Source organism: Mustelus asterias, chromosome 12 (genome assembly GCF_964213995.1).
Source record: "Mustelus asterias chromosome 12, sMusAst1.hap1.1, whole genome shotgun sequence".
Classification (NCBI taxonomy): Eukaryota; Metazoa; Chordata; class Chondrichthyes; order Carcharhiniformes; family Triakidae; genus Mustelus; species Mustelus asterias.
The window spans coordinates 104,307,712-104,330,004 of record NC_135812.1 but is presented as its reverse complement, the minus strand read 5'-3'; the positions used below and the strand labels follow the sequence as shown (position 1 = coordinate 104,330,004).

The 22,293-nt window shown below is 47.4% G+C and overlaps 1 protein-coding gene across 1 annotated transcript; it reads left to right on the top strand.

Annotated features, from left to right (window-relative positions):
* Positions 1-1,941: 1,941 nt before the first annotated feature.
* Positions 1,942-20,570, top strand: LOC144501987 (voltage-dependent calcium channel gamma-4 subunit-like). Its single transcript, XM_078226007.1, has 4 exons — positions 1,942-2,158; positions 16,541-16,624; positions 17,854-17,994; positions 20,026-20,570. The coding sequence occupies exons 1-4, from the start codon at positions 1,942-1,944 to the stop codon at positions 20,568-20,570; spliced, it is 987 nt and encodes a 328-aa protein (XP_078082133.1).
* The last annotated feature ends 1,723 nt before the right edge of the window (positions 20,571-22,293 follow it).

Sequence of the window (22,293 nt, the reverse complement as noted above, 5' to 3'; positions counted from 1 at the left end):
AAGGCGAAGCAAATGGGAACTGACTCCGAGTCATCAATCCCACGGCCCACTTAGAAACATAGAAACTCGAAGCAGGAGAAGGTCATTTGGCCCTTCGAGCCTGCCCCGTTATTCATCCTGATGTGGAGATGCCTGTGTTGGACTGGGGTAAACACAGTAAGAAGTCTCACAACACCAGGTTAAAGTCCAACGGGTTTATTTGGAATCACGAGCTTTCAGAGTGCTGCTCCTTCATCAAATGAGTGGAGAGGTAGGTTTCACAAACATGGCATTTATACACAAAGACACAATTGCAAGATAATGGTTGGAATGCCATCTTGATCATGGCTGATCATCAAATTCAATATCCTGATTCCCCCTTCCTCCCATATCCCTCGGTCTCTTTAGCCCCAAGAGCTGCGTCTAATTCCTTCTTGAAATCAGATAACGTTTCGGCCTCATCTACATTCGGAGGTAGTGATGTTGATGCAGTTTTACCAAAACAAGAAACAAAGCAAAAGGAAAACCTTTCTTTTACAGTCTAGAAGAGACCCTTTGAAAGTCCCCTCCCCCCGCCCCCCTCTCTGCCTATGGGAAAAGCCAGTGTTTACTGTCAAAGTTTTCTTTGCCTCAGAGAACCCAATGGGATGACGCTGAACTTGCTTCACTGAGTCTCACTGATGAGTTTCCCCTGTGTTACCATCAGGCATTTCCAATATAAGAAAAGCATAGGAGAGAAGGGGCTATCCGGAGAGGCGGTGTCCTAGTGGTATTATCACTGGACTATTAATCCAGAAACTCAGCTAATGTTCTGGGGACCCGGGTTTGAATCCTGCCACGGCAGATGGTGGAATTCAATAGAAAATATTTGGAATTAGAATCTACTGATGACCATGAAACCATTGTTGATTGTCACAAAAACCTTTCTGGTTCACTAATGTCCTTTAGGGAAGGAAATCTGCCGTCCTTACCTGGTCTGGCCTACATGTGACTCCAGAGCCACAGCAATGTGGTTGACTCTCAACTGCCCTGTGAAATGGCCAGAGCGAGACACTCAGTTCAAGGGCAACTAGGGATGGGCAACAAATGCTGACCCAGCCAGCGATACCCGCATCCCACAGATGAATAATTCGGCCCATCCTCTCAATGATGTTTTTTGGAAAGATCCTGTCCAATTAGTTCCATTCTGCAACCGCCACAATCCTCCAAGTCTTTCCCTTTCTGTGATCCAATCACACTAGGAGAAGATTAGCACTGATAAATATCCTAGCAAACTCCAATTGAATGTTTCCCAGAAATTGTTCACGTTGTTGTGAATCTGTTGTAAAAACCCTCTGTCCCTCTGCCCTGCCAGTGGGTAAGGCTGGGCACTGGAACATCTGGCAGGGGGTGAGGAGGTGTCAGACCCACTTGGGCAAGTCCCTGAGGTTCTCCTGCAGCCGGAGGCAGCCGCGGAATGTTTCAGTGAGATTCAGTTGTGCGGGCAGATTGGCGGAACCCGCTCACGTACAAAGAGCCAGTGACGAGTAGATGGAGAGGAAGTGGCTGATGTTGCCTCTCTTGAATTTTCATTCAAGACCCCTTTTTTGCCGCCTGGCTCACGTTATCTCGGCGGGAGTAGCCAGCAGAGAGGGGCTGGCGCTGGGGTGAGGGGCTGGAGTGAGGAAAGGGAGGGGGGGAGCTGGCAGGAGAAGCAGCAACAGGAGGGATGGAGATGCTGAAATGATGCTGAAGGCGGCTGGAGCGGATTGAAGTGAAAGTTGCCGTCCTCTGTCCACCCGGGAGAGATGTCCCGCTGATTGCGGTGGGAATTGGGAATTTCGGGGGAGATGGGGAGTGTGGAGGAACAAGCTGCTCCCCGGGAGAGTTTAGCCCTGCGTTGGTGAGCTGGGACCCCCCCCCCCCCCCCTCTGTCTCTCCCTGTGTCTCTCCCCTCGCTGTCTGGCCGGACTATGAGGCAGTATGGGCTGGTGCGACCCGGGTGTACAAATGCTTTTCACAATGATGGGTGCCTTCGCAGCTTTCAGCCTGATGAGTATCGCCATTGGCACCGATTACTGGTTGCACTCCCGGGCTTACATCTGTAACGGGACTAACGGCACCACCGACGAGAGCCAGGTGAAGAAGGAGAAGGGATCCATGATCCACTCGGGGCTCTGGAGGGTCTGCTGTGTGGAAGGTACTGTTCTCTGGCAAACATCTTGTTCCTCTGTCCAATGTGGCAACAGAGAGATACTGTCTGTCTGTCTGGGGGGGTTCTAGACCACAGTCCTGTCTGTCTGTCTGGGGGGTTCTAGACCACAGTTCTGTCTGTCTGGGGGGTTCTTGACCACAGTCCTGTCTGTCTGTCTGTCTGGGGGGTTCTAGACCACAGTCCTGTCTGTCTGTCTGGGAGGTTCTAGACCACAGTCCTGTCTGTCTGACTGGGGGGTTCTAGACCACAGTCCTGTCTGTATGTCTGTCTGGGGGGTTCTAGACCACAGTCCTGTCTCTCTGCCTGTCTGGGGGGGTTTAAACAAATATCCTGTCTGTCTGTCTGGGGGGTTCTAGACTGCAGTCCTGTCTGTCTATCTGGGGGGGTTCTAGACCACAGTCCTGTCTGTCTGGGGGGTTCTAGACCACAGTCCTGTCTGTCTGTCTGGGAGGTTCTAGACCACAGTCCTGTCTGTCTGACTGGAGGGTTCTAGACCACAGTCCTGTCTGTCTGTCTGTCTGGGGGGGTTCTAGACCACAGTCCTGTCTCTCTGTCTGTCTGAGGGTTTTAAACAAATATCCTGTCTGTCTGTCTGGGGGGTTCTAGACCACAGTCCTGTCTGTCTATCTGGGGGGTTCTAGACCACAGTCCTGTCTGTCTGTCTGGGGGGTTCTAGACCACAGTCCTGTCTGTCTGTCTGGGAGGTTCTAGACCACAGTCCTGTCTGTCTGACTGGAGGGTTCTAGACCACAGTCCTGTCTGTCTGTCTGTCTGGGGGGTTCTAGACCACAGTCCTGTCTCTCTGTCTGTCTGGGGGGGTTTAAACAAATATCCTGTCTGTCTGTCTGGGGGATTCTAGACCACAGTCCTGTCTGTCTATCTGGGGGGGTTCTAGACCACACTCCTGTCTGTCTGCCTGTCTGTCTGGGGGGTTCTAGACCACAGTCCTGTCTGTCTGTCTGGGAGGTTCTAGATCACAGTCCTGTCTGTCTGACTGGAGGGTTCTAGACCACAGTCCTGTCTGTCTGTCTGTCTGGGGGGTTCTAGACCACAGTCCTGTCTCTCTGTCTGTCTGGGGGGTTTAAACAAATATCCTGTCTGTCTGTCTGGGGGGGGGGGGGGGGTTCTAAATGATGTGGAGATGCCGGCGTTGGAATGGGGTTCTAAATCACAGAGCTGCCTGTCACTCTGTTGGGGGTGTGTGGTTCTAGACCACAGTTCTCTTTGTCTGTCTGCCTGGGGGGTTCTAGACCACAGTCCTGTCTGTATGTCTGCGGGGGGGGGGGGGGTCTAAACTAAAGTCCTGTCTGTCTGTCTTGGGGGGGGGGGGGTTCTAAACCACAAGCCTGTCTGTCTATCCATCTGGTTGGGGCAAGTGGGGGGGGGGGGGGGGGAAGGTTTCTAAACTGTAGTCCTGTCTGCCTGTCTGTCTGTTTGGGGGTGGGGGGGAGGGGGGTTAAACCACAATTCGCTTTTGTGTTGCCTTTTGCCTTTCTGGTTCTCTGGAAGATGTGAATTCCGGCAGCCTGTGTCTGGCCATTCCTGTGGAGGGTCTGGGACTGGGTTAAAATGGGATGGTGCCAAACTGGCACTCACTGCAATATCCATCTTTTAAACAAAAAATACCCATCAGTAAATAGAGGAAGCGCTTTCACCATCACGCCAGGGACAGCCCCGGGTGAATCTGGGTTTATTTCCCAATCGATGGTTTAAAGCAGGAACTTGTGAAACTTGAAGCAGAGAGTGCGAGGGGAATGTGAGCTGGAGAGAGCTTTACTCTGGCATCAGGGAGTGTTCACAACTCTGCGGCCCCAAATCTTCCCCCTTGTTCCTATTGCCCTCCCTCCTGGGTTTTATTTGTGTGGCTGTGGATGAAAGGGAGAGGTTTCCCGGAGAGGAGAGAGCAAGATCTGGGATCTGAACACTCACACACAGGAGTGTCCTAATCCGAGCAGCCAGTTGTAAAACACGGTCCATTTCTCTGAGCACAGTGTGATTCTGTGACTGGGAGGCACCTCATTCATTCCCCCTGCTGCACAATGGGACAGGCTGGAGAGCGATTCTTATTGAAGCGTCTTATATAAGCGGTGTGGAGGGAGAACCATTCTGTTCTAACAAATAGGATCTAAAAAAAAAGTTCCCCTTTGATCTTTTTGCATTATAAATCATTACAGGTACAGAAACAGGTCATTCGGCCCAGCCGATTCATGCTACAGTTCATGCATCTCCGCCCCCCCACCCCCAGTGCCCTCCCCATTTAATTTAACCCCCTTTAGATTGCCCCCCCCTTTCCACCTTCCCTCTTGCTCTGTGCTCCTGTGTGTGGCGCTGAGTATCTGACACCCTCCAGAACCCTGGACTCCATTCATTCTCTGAGTTTTGTTATTAATCTTTTTCTCACACTCACCCGGGGAAGACAATAGCAAATAAATAAAACGCAGACTCATCAACAGCTCAATAAAAAAATCCCAGCCGCAAACTACAGCGCGGCTTTCACCCCCAGATCCTGACATTCCCAAGATACATTGATAGTTTTGGGAGACTCGCATCGCCCGACGTTTTTACACTAATGTTCTTTTTTGTACTAAAATCTCACAGAATATGGGATGTAATTTAGATTTTATTACCAGCTCATGTCAAGCTGCTGTGTGTGAAATATTCATCTCAAAGGATAAGGGTCACATTTTTCTGCATTCAATGAGGTTTTTCTAATCTGTACCTCACCCTGTGTACCACACCCTGTGTACCACACCCTGTGTACCCCCTCTGTACCTCACCTTGTGTGCACCCTATCAACCTCACCCTGTATACACCCTGTGTACCTCACCCTGTCTACCTTATCCTGTGTACCTCACCCTGTGTACACACTGGTGTGTACCTCACCCTGTGTACCTCACCCTGTATACACCTTGTATACCTCACCCTGTGTACCTCACCCTGTGTACCTCACCCTGTGTACACCCTGTGTACCTCAATCCCTCACCCCTACCCCCTCCCCAAACTCCCCTGTGCCAGTTCCTGTCTTTGACCAGTCAGATTGTTGCTAATAAGGGTAGTTTCACATTGTGGGCCTGCATCCTGGCCATCAGCATCCCCTGTCCCCCTGGCACCCTGATACCCTCCCCATCTATGAGTATGTAGCCAGGATATCTGACATCGAACTGCCCTTGTCCCACACTTACCAGTAGGGGTCACTAGCTGGCAGTGCCATGCAGGGACCCTGGCCGATTCCCCTCGCCTGAACCTGGGCTGGTTGAGTTGTAAACAAGCACAGGCTGTGACACATGGGAGAATCTCTCCATCTGTGTAAAACCACTGAGCCAATAAGAGTTGCTGCCTCATTCACACATCATAGGCATCAGGTCCACAGGTTGCTGAAGTGTAAAGGCCTTTCTCACTCACCAGGAACAAAGACATTCTGATTTGCAATAAATCTGTTTCCAGGCGGCGTGGTGGCACAGTGGTTAGCACTGCTGCCTCACAGCGCCAGGGACCCGGGTTCAATTCCAGTCTTGGGTGACTCTCTGTGTGGAGTCTGCACATTCTCCCCGTGTCTGCGTGGATTTCCTCCGGGTGCTCCTGCTTCCTCCCACAGTCCAAAGATGTGCGGGTTAGGTGGATTGGCCATGGGGATTACAAGGACAGGGCAGGGGAGACGAGAATTGGCCATGATAAATTCTCCCTCAGTGAACCTGAACAGGTGCCGGGCTGTGGCGACTCGGGGATTTTCACAGTAACTTCATTGCAGTGTTAATGTAAGCCTATTTGTGACTAATAAATAAACTTTAAAAAGCACCTTGGGTAAGATATTCTGTCAGAGATGCAGTGCAGACCCGATGGGCCAAATGGCTTCTTCTGCACTGTAGGAATTCTATGAAATTTAACAGCCAATAGCACAGCCATGTCTCACTCTAAACAATCTGGTTAAAGTTATACAGGATCTTTACTGTCAATTCCAATTCAATTTTCAATGGATGAGTATGTTTCTACAATTATAAAATAACCAAATACAACTCAAACCTAGTCCAACACACACTGCCTGTTCAAATAAAGATTAGAACCAGATGAAAGATATTTTTAGGCAGTGAGTTGTGATCTGGGATGTGCTGTCTGAAATGCGCTGGAAGCAGATTCAAAAGTAACTTCCAAAAGGGAATTGAAGATGTATTTGAAAATAGGCACCATTTGCAGGAATATGGAGAAGGAACAGGAATTGTTCAGATCTTCCACAAGGTCAGCATAGGCAGATGGCAGAATTACCTCCTTCTGGCCCATTCATTCGGCCCATCGAGTCAGCATCGACTCTCCGAAAAAAGCATCACACCCCTCTGTCTGCCCTATCCCCATGCATTTACCATGGTTAATCCACCTAACCTGCACATCTTTGGACAGTGGAAAGAAAGCGGAGCACCCGGGGGAAACCCACGCAGACACGGGGAAAACAGGAAATTCCACACGGCCACCCAAGGTTGGAATCAAACCCAGGTCCCTGCCCAGGTCCCTGAGGCAGCAATGCTAACCACTGTGCCACCGTGTCGCCCCCACAATGTACAAAATTCACAAAGGAACCGAAAACAATCAGTGGGTAGGAATAACAGGCTGTTTTTCCATTGGAAGGAAAATATACAGTGCTGTATCCCATGCTTCAGTACTAAGACCATTGTTATTACAAAAATATATTCTTGAGTTGGATTCGGATATACAGAGCGTGTGTTAAAGCTTGAAGGTGATATGACTTTTGGAAATGTAGAAGAGTGAGAAGAGTGACAGGTTTAGGGGGTCATAGACAAAGTGGTAAAACGGGTAAGTTAATGCGGAGAAATGTGGCAAGGTATTTATGAAGTATCTAGTTCAATTTTAAACAGTGAGACCGCAGGTGTGTATGTCCATACATCCATGAAGGTTTTTGATTTGATTTGATTTATTATTGTCACATGTATTGGTATACCGTGAAAAGCATACAGTGAAAAGGTGGAACAGAATACAAGAAAACTTAAAAGACATCTTGGATCCCTGACAAGGCTGGCAGAATGTGTGGAGGGTGAAACTGAGTTAAAATTTTATGTTAGTTTCATCTCCCCTTGTCCAGTCTCCTCCCCCTTACAGTCAGTGACTCTCCTGATGCCCTCTGTCCTGCTAACCGTTTCCTGGCCCGAGCCATTCCTTTTTCACTGTGGGTGTCCAATCCCTCTACACTACCTTAGGGTCACCTAGTCTTAGGGCTCTCTGCTTCTGCCTCAAGCAGGGGCTGAGCCAAACCCCAACCACTGCTACCCCTCCTCGGTCCGACTGAACTGCCCCTCACGTTGATCCATTTCTCCTGTGACTCCAATCATTTCCTCCAAATAAAAGGTGTTGCTATGGGCATTTACATGGTTCCTAGTCAGGCTGCCACTTGCAGGATTATGTGGAACATTCTTTGACCCTCACCTCTTTTTCAATATATTGCTGATTGTGAAGTCTCATTTCCTGCTCTCACCCCAAATGACAACATTACATTCACAACAAAAACAGAAAATGCTGGAAAATCTCAGCAGGTCTGTGGAGAGAGAGGCCGGAATTTTCCCATCCCGCCCGCCACTGGAATTTTAGTGGGCGGGTTGCAGAGAATGTGAAACACCATTGACGGTCGGGCGGGAATTTCCGGCTTTTAGACCAGCCCAGCCGGAGAATTCCGCCCAGAATACAGCCAATGTTTAGAGTCTGGATGACCCTTCGTCAGAGCTCCAAGGAAGAGTTGTCCAGATTCAAAGGGTCATCTGACGAAGGGTATTCCAGACTCAAAACGTTGGCTCTATTCTCTCTCCACAGATGCTGTCAGACCTGCTGAGATTTTCCAGCATTTTCTGTTTTTGTTTCAGGTTCCAGCATCTGCAGTGTTTTGCTTTTAACAACATTTCTCATGACATTTCTAGCTATGTCTTGTCTTCACATAGTCCATCACTGACTCTTCCTTTTCGTGACTTCCATATCTCCATTTCTGAAAATAGGCCTTTAACAAAGATCCACTGTAAGCGTTCTGCTCTCTTCATTACACTCTCTCACACCCTACATCCTGAAAGGACTCTATTTCATTCTTCCAGTATCACCATCTCATCTGTTTGAACAGTGCTATCTTCCATATAACACTTCTGGTATTTCTTATTTTCTCAATCGAGGCTACCCCTCACCCCCCATCCCCATTAACCATGTCACGCACTCCCGCTCTCACCCCTTCCCCTCTCTCCCAGAACCATAACAGGGTTCCTCTCATCTGCACCTTCCACCCCACCAGCTTCTGTGTTCAACGAATCATCCCTTTCTAACACCTCCAGCTTGAATCCCTACAGTGCAGAAGGAGGCCATTCAGCCCATCGAGCCTGCACCGACAACAATCCCACCCAGGCCTTGTCCCATGTATTTACCCTGCTATCCCAACCCCACCCCCCCCCCCCCCCCCCGGCACTAAGGGGCAATTTAGTACAGCCAATGCACCTAACCCGCACATCTTTGGACTGTGGGAGGAAACTGGAGCACCCGGAGGAAACCCACGCAGACATGGACACAATGTGCAAATTTCATACAGAGCATGCAAACTCCATACTGACAGTCACCCAGGGCTAGAATTGAACCCGGGTCCCTGGCGCTGTGTACTCTATGTACGATATGTTTTGTCTGTATAGCACGCAAGAAACAAGACTTGTGACAATAATAAATCAACTCAAATCAAATCAAATCAAGGCATAAGACATGAAAGCAAGAAAGGTATGCCAAGCCTTTATAAAGCACTGGTTAGACCTCACTCAGTGTTGTGTTGAATTCTGGACAACATGCATTAGGAAGAATGTCAAGAGTTTGATGAGGGTGCAGAAGAGATTCACGAAAATAACTTTGGGGATGAAGAATTGCTGTTCTGTGGGTAGACTGAAGAAGCTGGGATTGTTTGCCTGGGAATAGAGAGGCATTTAAAACCACAAAGGCTTTAGAGAGAGTAAATAAAGAGCAGGGTTCCAACTCTCGATAACCAGGGGACACAAATTTAAAGTGATTGGAAAAGAATGAGAGGTCAGATGAGGAAACCGTTTTTACACAGCGAGTTGCTGTGATCTGGAATGCAGAGCACAGCCTGAAGGAATGATGCAAACAAAATCAATTTTTAAAAAGGAATTGGATAAGTACTTGAATAGAACAAGTTTACAGGCAATTGGAAGAGAACAGGGAAGTGGGATTCATTGGATAATTTTACCGAGCACCAATAAAAGGTCTGATGGGCCAGGTAGCCTCCCACGGTGCTTTATTGTTCTACGATTCGATTCAAATACAGCCTGGGTTCCGTGGGGATGAGAAATCAGCCGGTGCGCTGGATCCCTCACCCTCAGCAAGCTATCAGCTCACACCCAATACACTTTAGTTCCTTTTTTTAAATTGCCCATTTCCAGCTCTTATTCTTACACAGCCACCACTTTGTGGAACGAAATGGATTAACGACTGAGTTGTACAATTCTTCCCCGATATATAAACCATCACAGCTGCATCTACCCTTAAACACAATGCCTGTTCAATGCACCGGTGTTAAGAACATTTCTTGCTCGAGGTGTTGTGATGCAATGGGAATGCATCAACCGGCAATTTGACTCTCTCAAACCCTAAAGAGGCCCTTTTAAAAGTTTTAAAGTTAATTTATTCATGTCACAAGTGGGCTTACAATGCAGTTACTGTGAAAGTCCCCTAGTTGCCACACTCTGGCACCTGTTCGGGTACACTGAGGGAGAATTTATCATGGCCAATGCACCCTAACCAGCACGTCTTTCATACTGTGGGAGGAAACTGGAGCGCCTGAAGGAAACCCATGCACACACAAGGAGAATGTATAGACTCCACACAGACGGTGACCCAAGCCCAGGAATCGAACCCAGGCCCCTAGCACTGTGAGGCAGCAGTGCTAACCACTGTGCCACCGTGGGGGGGGGTGGGGGGGGGGGGCAGTGTGGATGGGGGCTCTATGCAAATGTAGAAGTTACAACATGGATTGTAATTGGGATCTCAGTCTGCTAACAGATAATGTATAATCTGCTAACACAATTATGGTGTCAGATATTATCAAAATGCTGGTGCGAATTAAAAATGGCCTACAACACTTCTCTGTAATAAAATTGTCTTCCATAAAAACAATTAAATGAAAATGTTACTCGATGTGCAACGTGATGCTTCTCTCTGCTCTGCTTCCCTCCTCCCCCGGAATCCCACAGGTGCGGGGAGTGGGGGGGTGTGGTGGAACAAGTGGTCATTCTCAACCACACAGTGTGTTAACAGCTCTTTTGGGATTGGAACGGGTTTACCTTTGAACCTCCTGCTGTTCAAATGTCTCTGGCACACACACACACACACAGGCCCCGTAGCAATCACTGAATAGCTAACATGCTCGGGAGGCCCGGCCAGTTCTCTCGCCACTGGCCCCAGCAGCCGCCACGGAGGGCTGAAGCGTTGAGAATTCCTAAGCAGGATGGCTCAGTCCCAGCTCTCAGCTGCGCGTGATCTGCACCCTTTGTACATGATTCTCTGGAACTATAATTGCACGTAATATTAATCAACCTCCCATTCCTCAGAGGGAATTATACTAGCCGTCATTTTGAGGGGAAGTTAATTTCTGTTGTAAATGTGGATATCAGAATTCAGAGTGACAAACAGGTGTAAGATTTTTAAATATATTTTGGTGCGACAGTGAAAAAGTGACACATCCTGAAATTTGGACTGCAGAGAAATCTGGATTGTTGGAGCTTCAGAGTTTCTCTCCAAGTCTACACGCTAATACAGGCGGGAGGGTATAATTACAGCACAACGAGCTTACACATTCAGTTTCCATTGTAATCCAATTTTTTTTAGGGGAGATTAATCCTTACCCCACCAAACACACGCACACATTGGTTAAAATTTTAACAATCACAAAACGTGACCTTTATACATGTCTGGCTGCATTTTTAAACCAGCTGGATATAAACCAACCTCCCATCCATTGACTCTGTCTACACTTCCTGCTGCCTCGGCAAAGCAGCCAGCATAATTAAGGACCCCATGCACCCCAGACAGTCTCTCTTCCACCTTCTTCTGTCGGGAGAAAGATACAAAAGTCTGAGGTCATGTACCAACCGACTCAAGAACAGCTTCTTCCCTGCTGCTGTCAGACTTTTGAATGGACCTACCTTTATATTAAGTTGATCTTTCTCTACACCCTAGCTATGACTGTAACACTACATTCTGCACTCTCTCCTTTCCTTTTCTATGAACAGTATGCTTTGTCTGTATAGCGCGCAAGAAACAAGACTTTTCACTGTATGTTAATACATGCGACAATAATAAATCAAATCAAATCAAAAAATAAATGTCACCATCTGGCCGGCTGGATTCCCCAGGGCCGGGCATACGGGCGGCTAAAGGGAAACAGCAGCAGTCAGATCCAAGCAGCTAACTGCCTTATGGTGAGCCGAGGGAAGTGCTTCAGACAAATGGACAGCCCCAACCCGCCGACATCCACCAACCCTCATCATTAAAGCAGCCAGGCTGAGCCTTCTGCCTCCCAGTCTCTGCCGATTCCCCCTCTATCCCACCCGTACCCCTCCCACCGGCTAACCGGACAGCTGGACATTCTAACTGGCTGCCTGGTGGGAATCGGAATATAAAAATGATAATGAGGTCTTCCCTTTAACTTCAGGTGGAAACCTGAAGAGGTGGCACGGTGGTTAACATTGGCTGCCTCACAGCTCCAGGGACCCAGGTTTGATTCCCGGCTTGGGTCACTGTTTGTGTGGAGTTTGCATATTCACCCTGTGAATGCGTGGGTTTCCTCCGGGTGCCCCAAAGATGTGCGGGCTGGGTTGATTGGCCATGCTGAATTGCCCCTTAGTCTGATGTGTAGCTCAGAGGGATTAGTGGGGTAAATACATGGGGTCACGGGGATAGGGTCTGGGTGGGATTGTTGTCGGTGCGGGCTCGATGGGCCAAATGGCCTCCTTCTGCACCGTAGGGATTCTAGGATCTGTGTCCTGACTTTTCCAGACATTCCCTCTTGCATCCCAGCTCCATTCCCTCACATCAATATCTGCATCTATGTTTGCATTAATCTACCTGGAGGTTCATCTATATGAGGTAGAACTTTCTGAAATCTCTGCCTTTTGTAGGTTTAAAACAGTGTCCTCTCGTCATCGGTGTAATTTGAATTAAATTTTCCAGATCGAACCTTTCCATTCTGACTATCAGTGTTTACACCGTTATCAGATCCCCACTTAGTCACCTCCAACTTTTTCCTGCTATCGTCTTTCCTCCTCAGTCCATGTGACCAATGTGATATCACCTTTTCCCCATTGGTCCCAGACTGGTGTATTCATCACCGGGACTAAAGGCTGACTGAGCTGTGGTATTGTGGTACAATTTAACTCAAAGTTCCTCAGATGTGTATCCTGCTCTTGAGTTTCTTTAACTCAACATTTCATTTACCAAATGATTGTGGTTTTACAGTGTGTGAACATGGTAAACATCCCTCAATCTGTCACTATTATTACCATTCCCACATAGAGACCAATCACATTTCAAAAGAGATGCATATCTCAGACAACCAACGGAAATGCACTAGAGGACAAATTTTCTCTTTTTAAGGCTTTTACTGTAACAAACAAACTCAAATCACTGGGCCCAAGTCCTGGGACTCACTCTTGAACAGCACCGTGGCTGCACCTACACCACATGGACAGCAGCAGTTCAAGAAAGTAGCTCACCACCACCTTCCCAAGAGCAGTTAGCAATGGGTAATTACTGCCGGCCTGGCCACTGAAGCGCACATCCCATGAATGAATAAAAAAGAAATCAACATTGATCAAACATTAATGAATGGGCAACTAATACATCAAACTAAAGAAAAAGTAAGTGTTGCATTTGCTAAATAAATATGCCTTATAAAGTGCTTTTAATGCAACACAACACTTTTGACAAATCTGCTATATAGGATTACAGCAAAAGTCCCTCAGCCACTTCTAGCTCCACAGTGGATATTCAGTTTACGCCACAACACCAGGTTAAAACCTCCAATGTCCTTCGTTCCACTCAGCTGAGTTTTCTCAGATATAATTATCACCAGCAAGTCGCACCTCAATGACTCCTAGTCACTTAAACCTTCACGAGCCCCATTTGTTCTATTCCTTTTCTTTTGAATAGAAGCCAAATTCTCACAAGCATCCTGCTTGGCTGTTAACATAAACCAGTTCACCCTGCTTTCCCAAAGTATAAGCTTCTGTGTTTCTGCATATCAGACAACAGCTGTACCTTTTCTGTAAGATACTATGAAAATGCTGTCACCCCACTTCAGTGGGTTTCTATCTGAGTTTCTTTCCCCATAGTAACTGGATCACATGGGCATGTCTCCAAACTGAGCTGCTTATCTGGAATTCTCTTTTACTTTGAGTTAAATGTATATTTCAAAACATAACAGTCTTGAAAATTTCAGCTTTTAAGACATTATTACTTCTATATCCATCACAGCCATTTCAGAAACTGCAATTTTTAGGTGGTCTAAGGCAGGGACAGGACGAGGTAAATAATACAGTGATGCATTTGGGGACACTCTTTCAAGGATGGGATTAAGGGTTAGAGTTGAAGAGATTTAGCTTTGCAATTATCTTTCACACTCTCTGACTTAGGACCAGTCGGTTCAGCCCCTAGCACGGAATGTCTCATCTCGAGAGGTATAAACATCATGACAGGGTTAAAGAAAAAATGTCCATTGTTGGATGTTGACACAGGATCCAGATTCTGTGAATAATGTTCTCAATCTAACAAGCAAACACGTTCAATCTTATATCAAGATACCCAGGTGAAGGGCCAAAGCCACAGGTTGGACAAATTGAGAGAGAAGGACATTTAAATCAGGTAATTTTGAATAATGATACACAGCTCAGCTTTTAAAAGCTTAAGGGTTGAACGAGAAAGAGCAAACTAAAGTTTGGAGTTAGAGGAAAGATAATGAAGTAGCAATTGAGGCAATGATCTCAATTTTAACACAATAAAGATTCTGTGAAGATGTCTAGAGGGTCAATGTGATCATTGTTTATCTGGTTCAGAGGGGAAATATACACAAATTCCTCCCCCCACCACCAAACAAAGCTTTCAACCTCAATAAGTGTGAAGTCATTTGCCGAGAATTCACAAATAATCAAACTCGCTAACCTTATACAAAATTGGAATTTTTATTTGATCTCACAGCAGTCGAGTACGTCCAGAATAACACAATTTCCAAAGCGCAAGCTAATGATGTGTTATCCAGTGACCGTCAGCAGGGAACCAGAACTCATTGTCATATTCTATCAAATAAAATAGATAAGATAATATTTTAATGCGCGGTGCCTTCGAAGGCGTCGTGAACAGAAGGTTTTCACTATACATTTGGTAGAGGTTTGGTTTTACAACAGATCCATCTCACATGGGTATCTTATATTCCTCAACAAAACACTTGCAGAACTATTAAATTATTGTCTTTTTAAATCATAGAATCCCTACAGTGCAGAAGGAGGCCATTCGGCCCATCAAGTCTGCACCAACCACAATCCCACCCAGGCCCTATCCCCATAACCCCATGCATTTACCCTAGCTAGTCCTCCTGACACTAAGGGGCAATTTAGCGTGGCCAATCCACCTAACCCGCACATCTTTGGACTGTGGGAGGAAACTGGAGCACCCGGAGGAAACCCACGCAGACACGGGGAGAACGTGCAAACTCCACACAGACAGTGACCCAAACTGGGAATTGAACCCGGGTCCCTGGTGCCATGAGGCAGCAGCGCCAACCATTGTGCCACCGTGCTGCCCCTAAACACTTGCAGAACAGTTGAATTGTTGGGTTTTTTAAACTATTACACTTTTTTAAAAATAGTGAAATTAATCATCTTGGAGCCAGAGTTGGGACCTGTAAACAGTGGGCAACAGTACAGTTTAATAAGGCACCTCATACATATATATTGTATATACATACACGTATGCCCATACCTCAGCAATTATCAATCATATTTCTAGATCCACTGTGAGTTTTGCCCTTGCCAGTGGGGACCTGTTGCTTTCTGTGGGGGTGGTTGGGGATCTGTTGCTTTCTGTGGAGGTTGTTGGGGATCTGTTGCTTTTTGTGGAGATGGTTGGGGATCTGTTGCTTTCTGTGGAGGTGGTTGGGGATCTGTTGCTTTTTGTGGAGATGGTTGGGGATCTGTTGCTTTCTGTGGAGGTGGTTGGGGATCTGTTGCTTTTTGTGGAGGTGGTTGGGGATCTGTTGCTTTCTATGGAGGTGGTTGGGGATCTGTTGCTTTCTGTGGAGGTGGTTGGGGATCTGTTGCTTTCTATGGAGGTGGTTGGGGATCTGTTGCTTTCTGTGGAGGTGGTTGGGGATCTGTTGCTTTCTATGGAGATGGTTGGGGATCTGTTGCTTTCTGTGGGGGTGGTTGGGGATCTGTTGCTTTCTGTGAAGGTGGTTGGGGATCTGTTGCTTTCTGTGGGGGTGGTTGGGGATCTGTTGCTTTCTGTGGGGGTGGTTGGGGATCTGTTGCTTTCTGTGGCGGTGGTTGGGGATCTGTTGCTTTCTGTGGAGGTGGTTGGGGATCTGTTGCTTTCTGTGGAGGTGGTTGGGGATCTGTTGCTTTCTGTGGAAGTGGTTGGGGATCTGTTGCTTTCTATGGAGATGGTTGGGGATCTGTTGCTTTCTGTGAAGGTGGTTGGGGATCTGTTGCTTTCTGTGGGGGTGGTTGGGGATCTGTTGCTTTCTGTGGGTGTGGTTGGGGATCTGTTGCATTCTGTGGTGGTGGTTGGGGATCTGTTGCTTTCTGTGGCGGTGGTTGGGGATCTGTTGCTTTTTCTGGAGGTGGTTGGGGATCTGTTGCTTTTTGTGGAGATGGGTGGGGATCTGTTGCTTTCTGTGGGTGGTTGGGGATCTGTTGCTTTTTGTGGAGGTGGTTGGGGATCTGTTGCTTTTTGTGGAGGTGGTTGGGGATCTGTTGCTTTCTGTGGAGGTGGTTGGGGATCTGTTGCTTTCTGTGGAGGTGGTTGGGGATCTGTTGCTTTCTGTGGAGGTGGTTGGGGATCTGTTGCTTTCTGTGGGGATGGTTGGGGATCTGTTGCTTTCTGTGGGGATGGTTGGGAATCTGTTGCTTTCTGTGGGGATGGTTGGGGATCTGTTGCTTTCTGTGGGGGTGGTTGGGGATCTGTTGCTTTCTGTGGGGATGGTTGGGAATCTGTTGCTTTCTGTGGGGATGGTTGGGGATCTGTTGCTTTCTGTGGGGGTGGTTGGGGATCTGTTGCTTTTTGTGGGGGTGGTTACTATTCAGATATTTACTGGTTACTTTCTGATTTCTGCCACCTTAGGGCTTCAGAGAGGAAATTGCTTCCGAATCAATTACTTTCCTGAAGATGATGATTATGACCAGGAAGGATCAGAATACCTTTTACGTAAGAATTTAAATAATTTCATATTCTTTATGTGGGAATAACCGATTATATAGTTCTGAGCCAGGCCGGACTAGTGCGGAAGAGGATGTAAATCTAGAATGTTTGACAACCTGCTTTGTTTCACCTTAACCTTAATATTTACACAGTTTTTCCGATCCACCTCCTATCATTTGCACACAGCCCTTTACTTCCACTTGCTTTGCCTTTGCAGTAACGCTGGGAGACCCTGACCTCACTCGGGCGAGATCGTAAAGTCCCGCCCGAGGCCAACGGAGATTTCTGTTCTACGAGCCTCGCCCGCACCGGAATCAGAGCGGGCGGGGCAGTACAAATTGTGTTTGTCTTTCTTACTTCAGAAGACTTCCTCAGTAATAAGGGGAGCAGGGGTTATGGGGAAAAGGCAGGAGAAAGGGGATGAGAAAAATATCAGCCATGATTGAATGACGGAGCAGACTCGATGGGCCAAATGGCCAAATTCTGCTCCTTTGTCTTATGGTCTTGTGGTCAGTAATGGTAAAAGTGGGTGTCTACAAAACAGGGATTGTTTTGTGGCTGCTTCTATTACTCTGCCCTCTGACCCCACTTCACCTGAAGATCACACTTGATTTTGATTCCCCATCTGCATCACCTCAGAGATGGACTCTTCTTTTAATAAACCCTGGAGGGTAGATATCCCGCCCCCAATTTCCTCTCCTGATGCCAGTAACTCAATCTGAGATGTAATTTAATCATCAGCACCAACCCTATGCTACATTTCTCGATGTAACTCCAGGCAGGGTTGGCTGGAGACTTTCCCACCACAATCCTGGTCTCATCTGTTGAGCAAACCTACATGTTCGCTTTGCAACGGGATACATGAGTGAGGATCAGGAGTGGGAACCTTGTCTGATTCCACTGCCCACCCCAAGTGTAGGAACGTTGAAGGGTTTTTCAGGAACACATTCCCAATCTCACTCCCAGCTCATTGGCAGAAGTCAGTGACCCAGCCTGGAATCCTGGTGATTTAGACACAGTGCTACACTGCATCATGTAAACTTATTGAACCTGGCAGCAGTTAAAGAGAGAAAGGGTATTTTCCCTGATCTATCTGCACCATACACATGCTTATTCATATTCGATAAACTGACCGTGTAATACTTCTCTCAAACGGAGAGTGATATATTCCAATCTATCTCACTCAGATACCAGACATAAAGAGGACGGTAAAGGTTGTTTCTCTGTCTCCGCAGGGATTGTTCGTGCTTCCAGTTTATTTCCAATCCTGAGTGCTATTCTGCTGCTCCTGGCAGGTCTGTGTGTCGGAGCCGGAAAACTGTACAGCAGCAAAACGAACATTATCCTCAGTGCTGGCATCTTATTTGTAGCGGCAGGTAAGAGCCAACCACCTCCACTCCTCACACACTCACTCACTCCTCACACACTCCTCACACACTCACTCACTCCTCACACACTCCTCACACACTCACTCACTCCTCAAACACTCACCCTCTCCTCACACACTCACTCACTCCTCACACACTCCTCACACACTCACTCACTCCTCAAACACTCACCCTCTCCTCACACACTCACTCACTCCTCACACACTCCTCACACACTCACTCACTCCTCACACACTCCTCACACACTCACTCACTCCTCACACACTCCTCACACACTCACTCACTCCTCACACACTCCTCACACACTCACTCACTCCTCACACACTCCTCACACACTCACTCACTCCTCACACACTCCTCACACACTCACTCACTCCTCACACACTCCTCACACACTCACTCACTCCTCACACACTCCTCACACACTCACTCACTCCTCACACACTCCTCACACACTCACTCACTCCTCAAACACTCCTCAAACACTCACCCTCTCCTCACACACTCACTCACTCCTCACACACTCCTCACACACTCACTCACTCCTCACACACTCCTCACACACTCACTCACTCCTCAAACACTCCTCAAACACTCACCCTCTCCTCACACACTCACTCACTCCTCACACACTCCTCACACACTCCTCAAACACTCACCCTCTCCTCACACACTCACGTGCACTCTACCACACCCACCACACACACCCTCACTTCCACACACAAACCCTCACCCTCTCACAGATGCATCACTTACCCCACAAGTCACGGACAATGCACTCGACACACACGGGGAGTCACGGTGCACAGACACTTGGAAGTCACCGATTATTTACGCAATAAACAGCACTCAAAAAATACACATGTTAACATTCAGAAACACGGTCACATGCAACAACAGGCAAAATACACATGCACAATCTTGCAAGAGGAACACACGGGATAGCCTTGGCCATGCTGTAGCTCACTCACACACACTCTCTGAAGCAGCAAACAGTCTGCAGCACAAAACCAGCCAGACCACACAACTGAAAACAGAATACTCTGATTCATATATTGAAATTGATTTGTATTTTTATTTAAGAAATGGCAAGCAGCCTGTTTTACAGCAAAATCAATCTACACCAAGCAGAATTTTATTTAACCAGAGTCCCACCAACTATAGAAAACAGAAAACTATGGAAACGAGAGCAAAATATCCCGACAAAAGCAGGATTACTTTTCCAACATGTAGAAAAATAATCCCAATTCTTGACAGCAGTGTCGAGATTGATTGACAGAATTATCCAATCACCCCATTAGTGAACCGGAATAAATGTCACTCTATGTAGCAATATTTTGACAGCAAGATTAGTCAAATGATGTCAAACTCCCCAAAGTTCTCAAAACAAGACCATCAGTTTGAAGACTTACCCCAAAGTGTGGTGGATGCTGGGACAGTGAGTAAATTTAAGGAGGAGTTAGACAGATTTTTAATCGGTAATGGGTTGAAGGGTTATGGGGAGAAGGCAGGAAAATGGGGATGAGGAGCATATCAGCCATGATCGAATGGCAGAGCAGACTCGATGGGCCGAATGGCTTAATTCTGCTCCTATATCTTATGAATTTAAGTTTAAGTTTATTTATTAGTGTCACAAATAAGGCTTACATTAACACTGCAATGAAGTTACTGTGAAAATTCTCCAGTCGTCACACTCCAGCGCCTGTTTGGGTACACTGAGGGCGAATTTAGCATGGCCAATGCACCTAACCAGAACATTTTTTGACTGTGGGAGGAAACCGGAGCACCCGGAGGAAACCCACGCAGACACGGGGAGAACGTGCAGATTCCATGCAGACTGTAACCTAAGCCAGGAATCAAACCCAGGTCCCTGGCGCTGTGAGGCAGCAGTGCTAACCACTGTGCCACCATGCCGTTCCCCCACTACAGGTCTGGTTTTTATTTATTAGTCACAAGTAGGCTTATGTTAACACTGCAATCAAGTTACTGTGAGGCTGATGGATGTGTTTTTTGTCCTAGGGCTGAGCAACATTATTGGGATTATTGTGTATATATCGAGCAACACGGGTGACCCCTGGGATAAGAATGATGATGACAAGAAGAGTCTGTATTCGTACGGATGGTCCTTTTACTTTGGGGCCTTGTCCTTCATTGTGGCGGAGATGGCTGGTGTCCTCGCAGTCAGCATTTACATCGATAAAAACAAAGCCGTGAGAACCAGGCCGCACCGGGAGTATTTAAAGACTTCCTCCTCGCCCTATGCTAGGATGTCCAGCTACAGATACAGACAAAGGAGAAGGTCCAGGTCCAGCTCCAGGTCTGAGGAGCCTTCTCCAGCTCGGGAAATCTCTGCCGCTGCCAACATGAAGGTAGTGAGTAGTATGGTGCCACTGACCGAGATCTCCATGTACACCTTGTCACGGGAAGGCAACAAACCAACAGTCAGAGGCGCCTATCACCCAGACCAGGAAGAAAGCTTCCTCCAGGTTCATAACTGCTTCCAGAAGGAGCTGAAGGAGGGCCTCGGTGCCAACACGATGAACAGGCGAACGACGCCAGTCTGAACCCGCCGGCTTGGAAACCACCACCCGTCCACCCCTCACCAACCCCCCCCCTCCAAGGGCCAGTTTCCTTTCTCACCCTCTTAAAAGGGAGCAATGGAAGAGACTTAGACAATGGTGTCTCCAACCGAAGATGTGTTCCACGAGGATGGCTTCTCATTGCTGGTGGCTTCTTGGATTGTAACAGGCGAGGCAAGTGACACAAAGAGAGGTAAAAGGAGGAAGGTTTACCGGGATTGGGCGGGAGGAGGAAATGAATAAGACCAGGAAACCAACGACACCGAAAGAGAAGACTTGGAGAACACTGGCCCAAATTGAAAGCCTGGAACGTCCATTTCTGTTGAGTCAATGCAATGTTTAACACAGATTAATATTTTGTAGCATTTAATGTACACTTACATCTCATGTACCCAAACACCAAGCCCAGGGCCTGGACTATCTCTGTGGTGCTTTTGTGTTAACCCTTTACATGGTGCAGTGATGAAAAAGTTCATCCAGCTCCACTGGGCTTTAGTTCCGACTTTAACCCTCTTAGTGGTCTTGGTCCCCGGCTGGGATGCTTCTTGGGGTCTCAGCGGGCGAGGGGAAGAAGCCAAAAGGGCGAGAGCCAAGTCCAAGTTCCCATCCCACTCCCAGAGAAATCCTTCCCCGCCTCGCACCTGCCCCACTTTGTGTTGATGAAGCCAACAATCATCAGTTTACACAATCATTCTGAAGATTATGTTCATTGTATACATTTAATCGTTTAGGAACATTGTAAATCGCACCGTACCTCTCACCCCAAGAAGGGGAACACCCTTCTCTAATCTCTCTACAGCTCTCATCTTTATTGTTGGGGATATTGGAGCAAAGGGAAACCTCAGTGTTTTCATTGGTTGTGTTTCTTGTGCTTTCTCTCCCATTAGATTATCAGACCCCTGTCACTGTAAAAATGTTAAAAGTTAGAACTGCGTGTAGTACGTTGGGGAATAATACTAAAACTATGGGTTAGGTTCTTGTGGAAATAGTGGAAGCTAGGGAGAGAGAGAGAGATGTGCCCTTTGCTGTGAAGCAGTGCGTTCTGACTGTGTGTTGGGTTACTGTAAAGTATTTGTGATAATAAAGTAGTATCTGAACATGTTGGGGGCCTCCCATTCTGTGAAGAAACAAGTCCTAGTGACTTCTGGTCATTTAAAAACCTGATCAGACCCTGTCACTGGGATTAGCTCTGTGCTAAATATTAGAAATAATCTCCTTTCTGTTGTTGATGGGACTATTTGAACCACAGTCTCATAGTCCGTTCGTCATATTATATAAGCACAGTTCTAATTGATAGAATGCAATGATTTTTTAAAAAATGTTGGGCGGCATGGTAGCACAGTGGTTAGCACTGCTGCTTCACAGCTCTAGGGACCTGGGTTCGAATCCCGGCTCGGGTCACTGTCTGTGTGGAGTTTGCACATTCTCCCTGTGTCTGCGTGGGTTTCCTCTGGGTGTTCCGGTTTCCTCCCACAGTCCAATAGATGTGCGGGCTAGGTTGATTGGCCATTCTAAATTGCCCTTAGTGCCCTGGGATGCATAGGTTAGAGGGATTAGTGGGTAAACATATGGGGATAGGGCCTGGGTGGGATTGTGGTTGGTGCAGACTCGATGGGCCGAATGTGTGAGTCGGAGCCCAACCCAGTGAAGCGAGACATTGCTTCAGCAACGGCCTCAGAACACCCCTGTAAAAGGATTCAGCATTCGG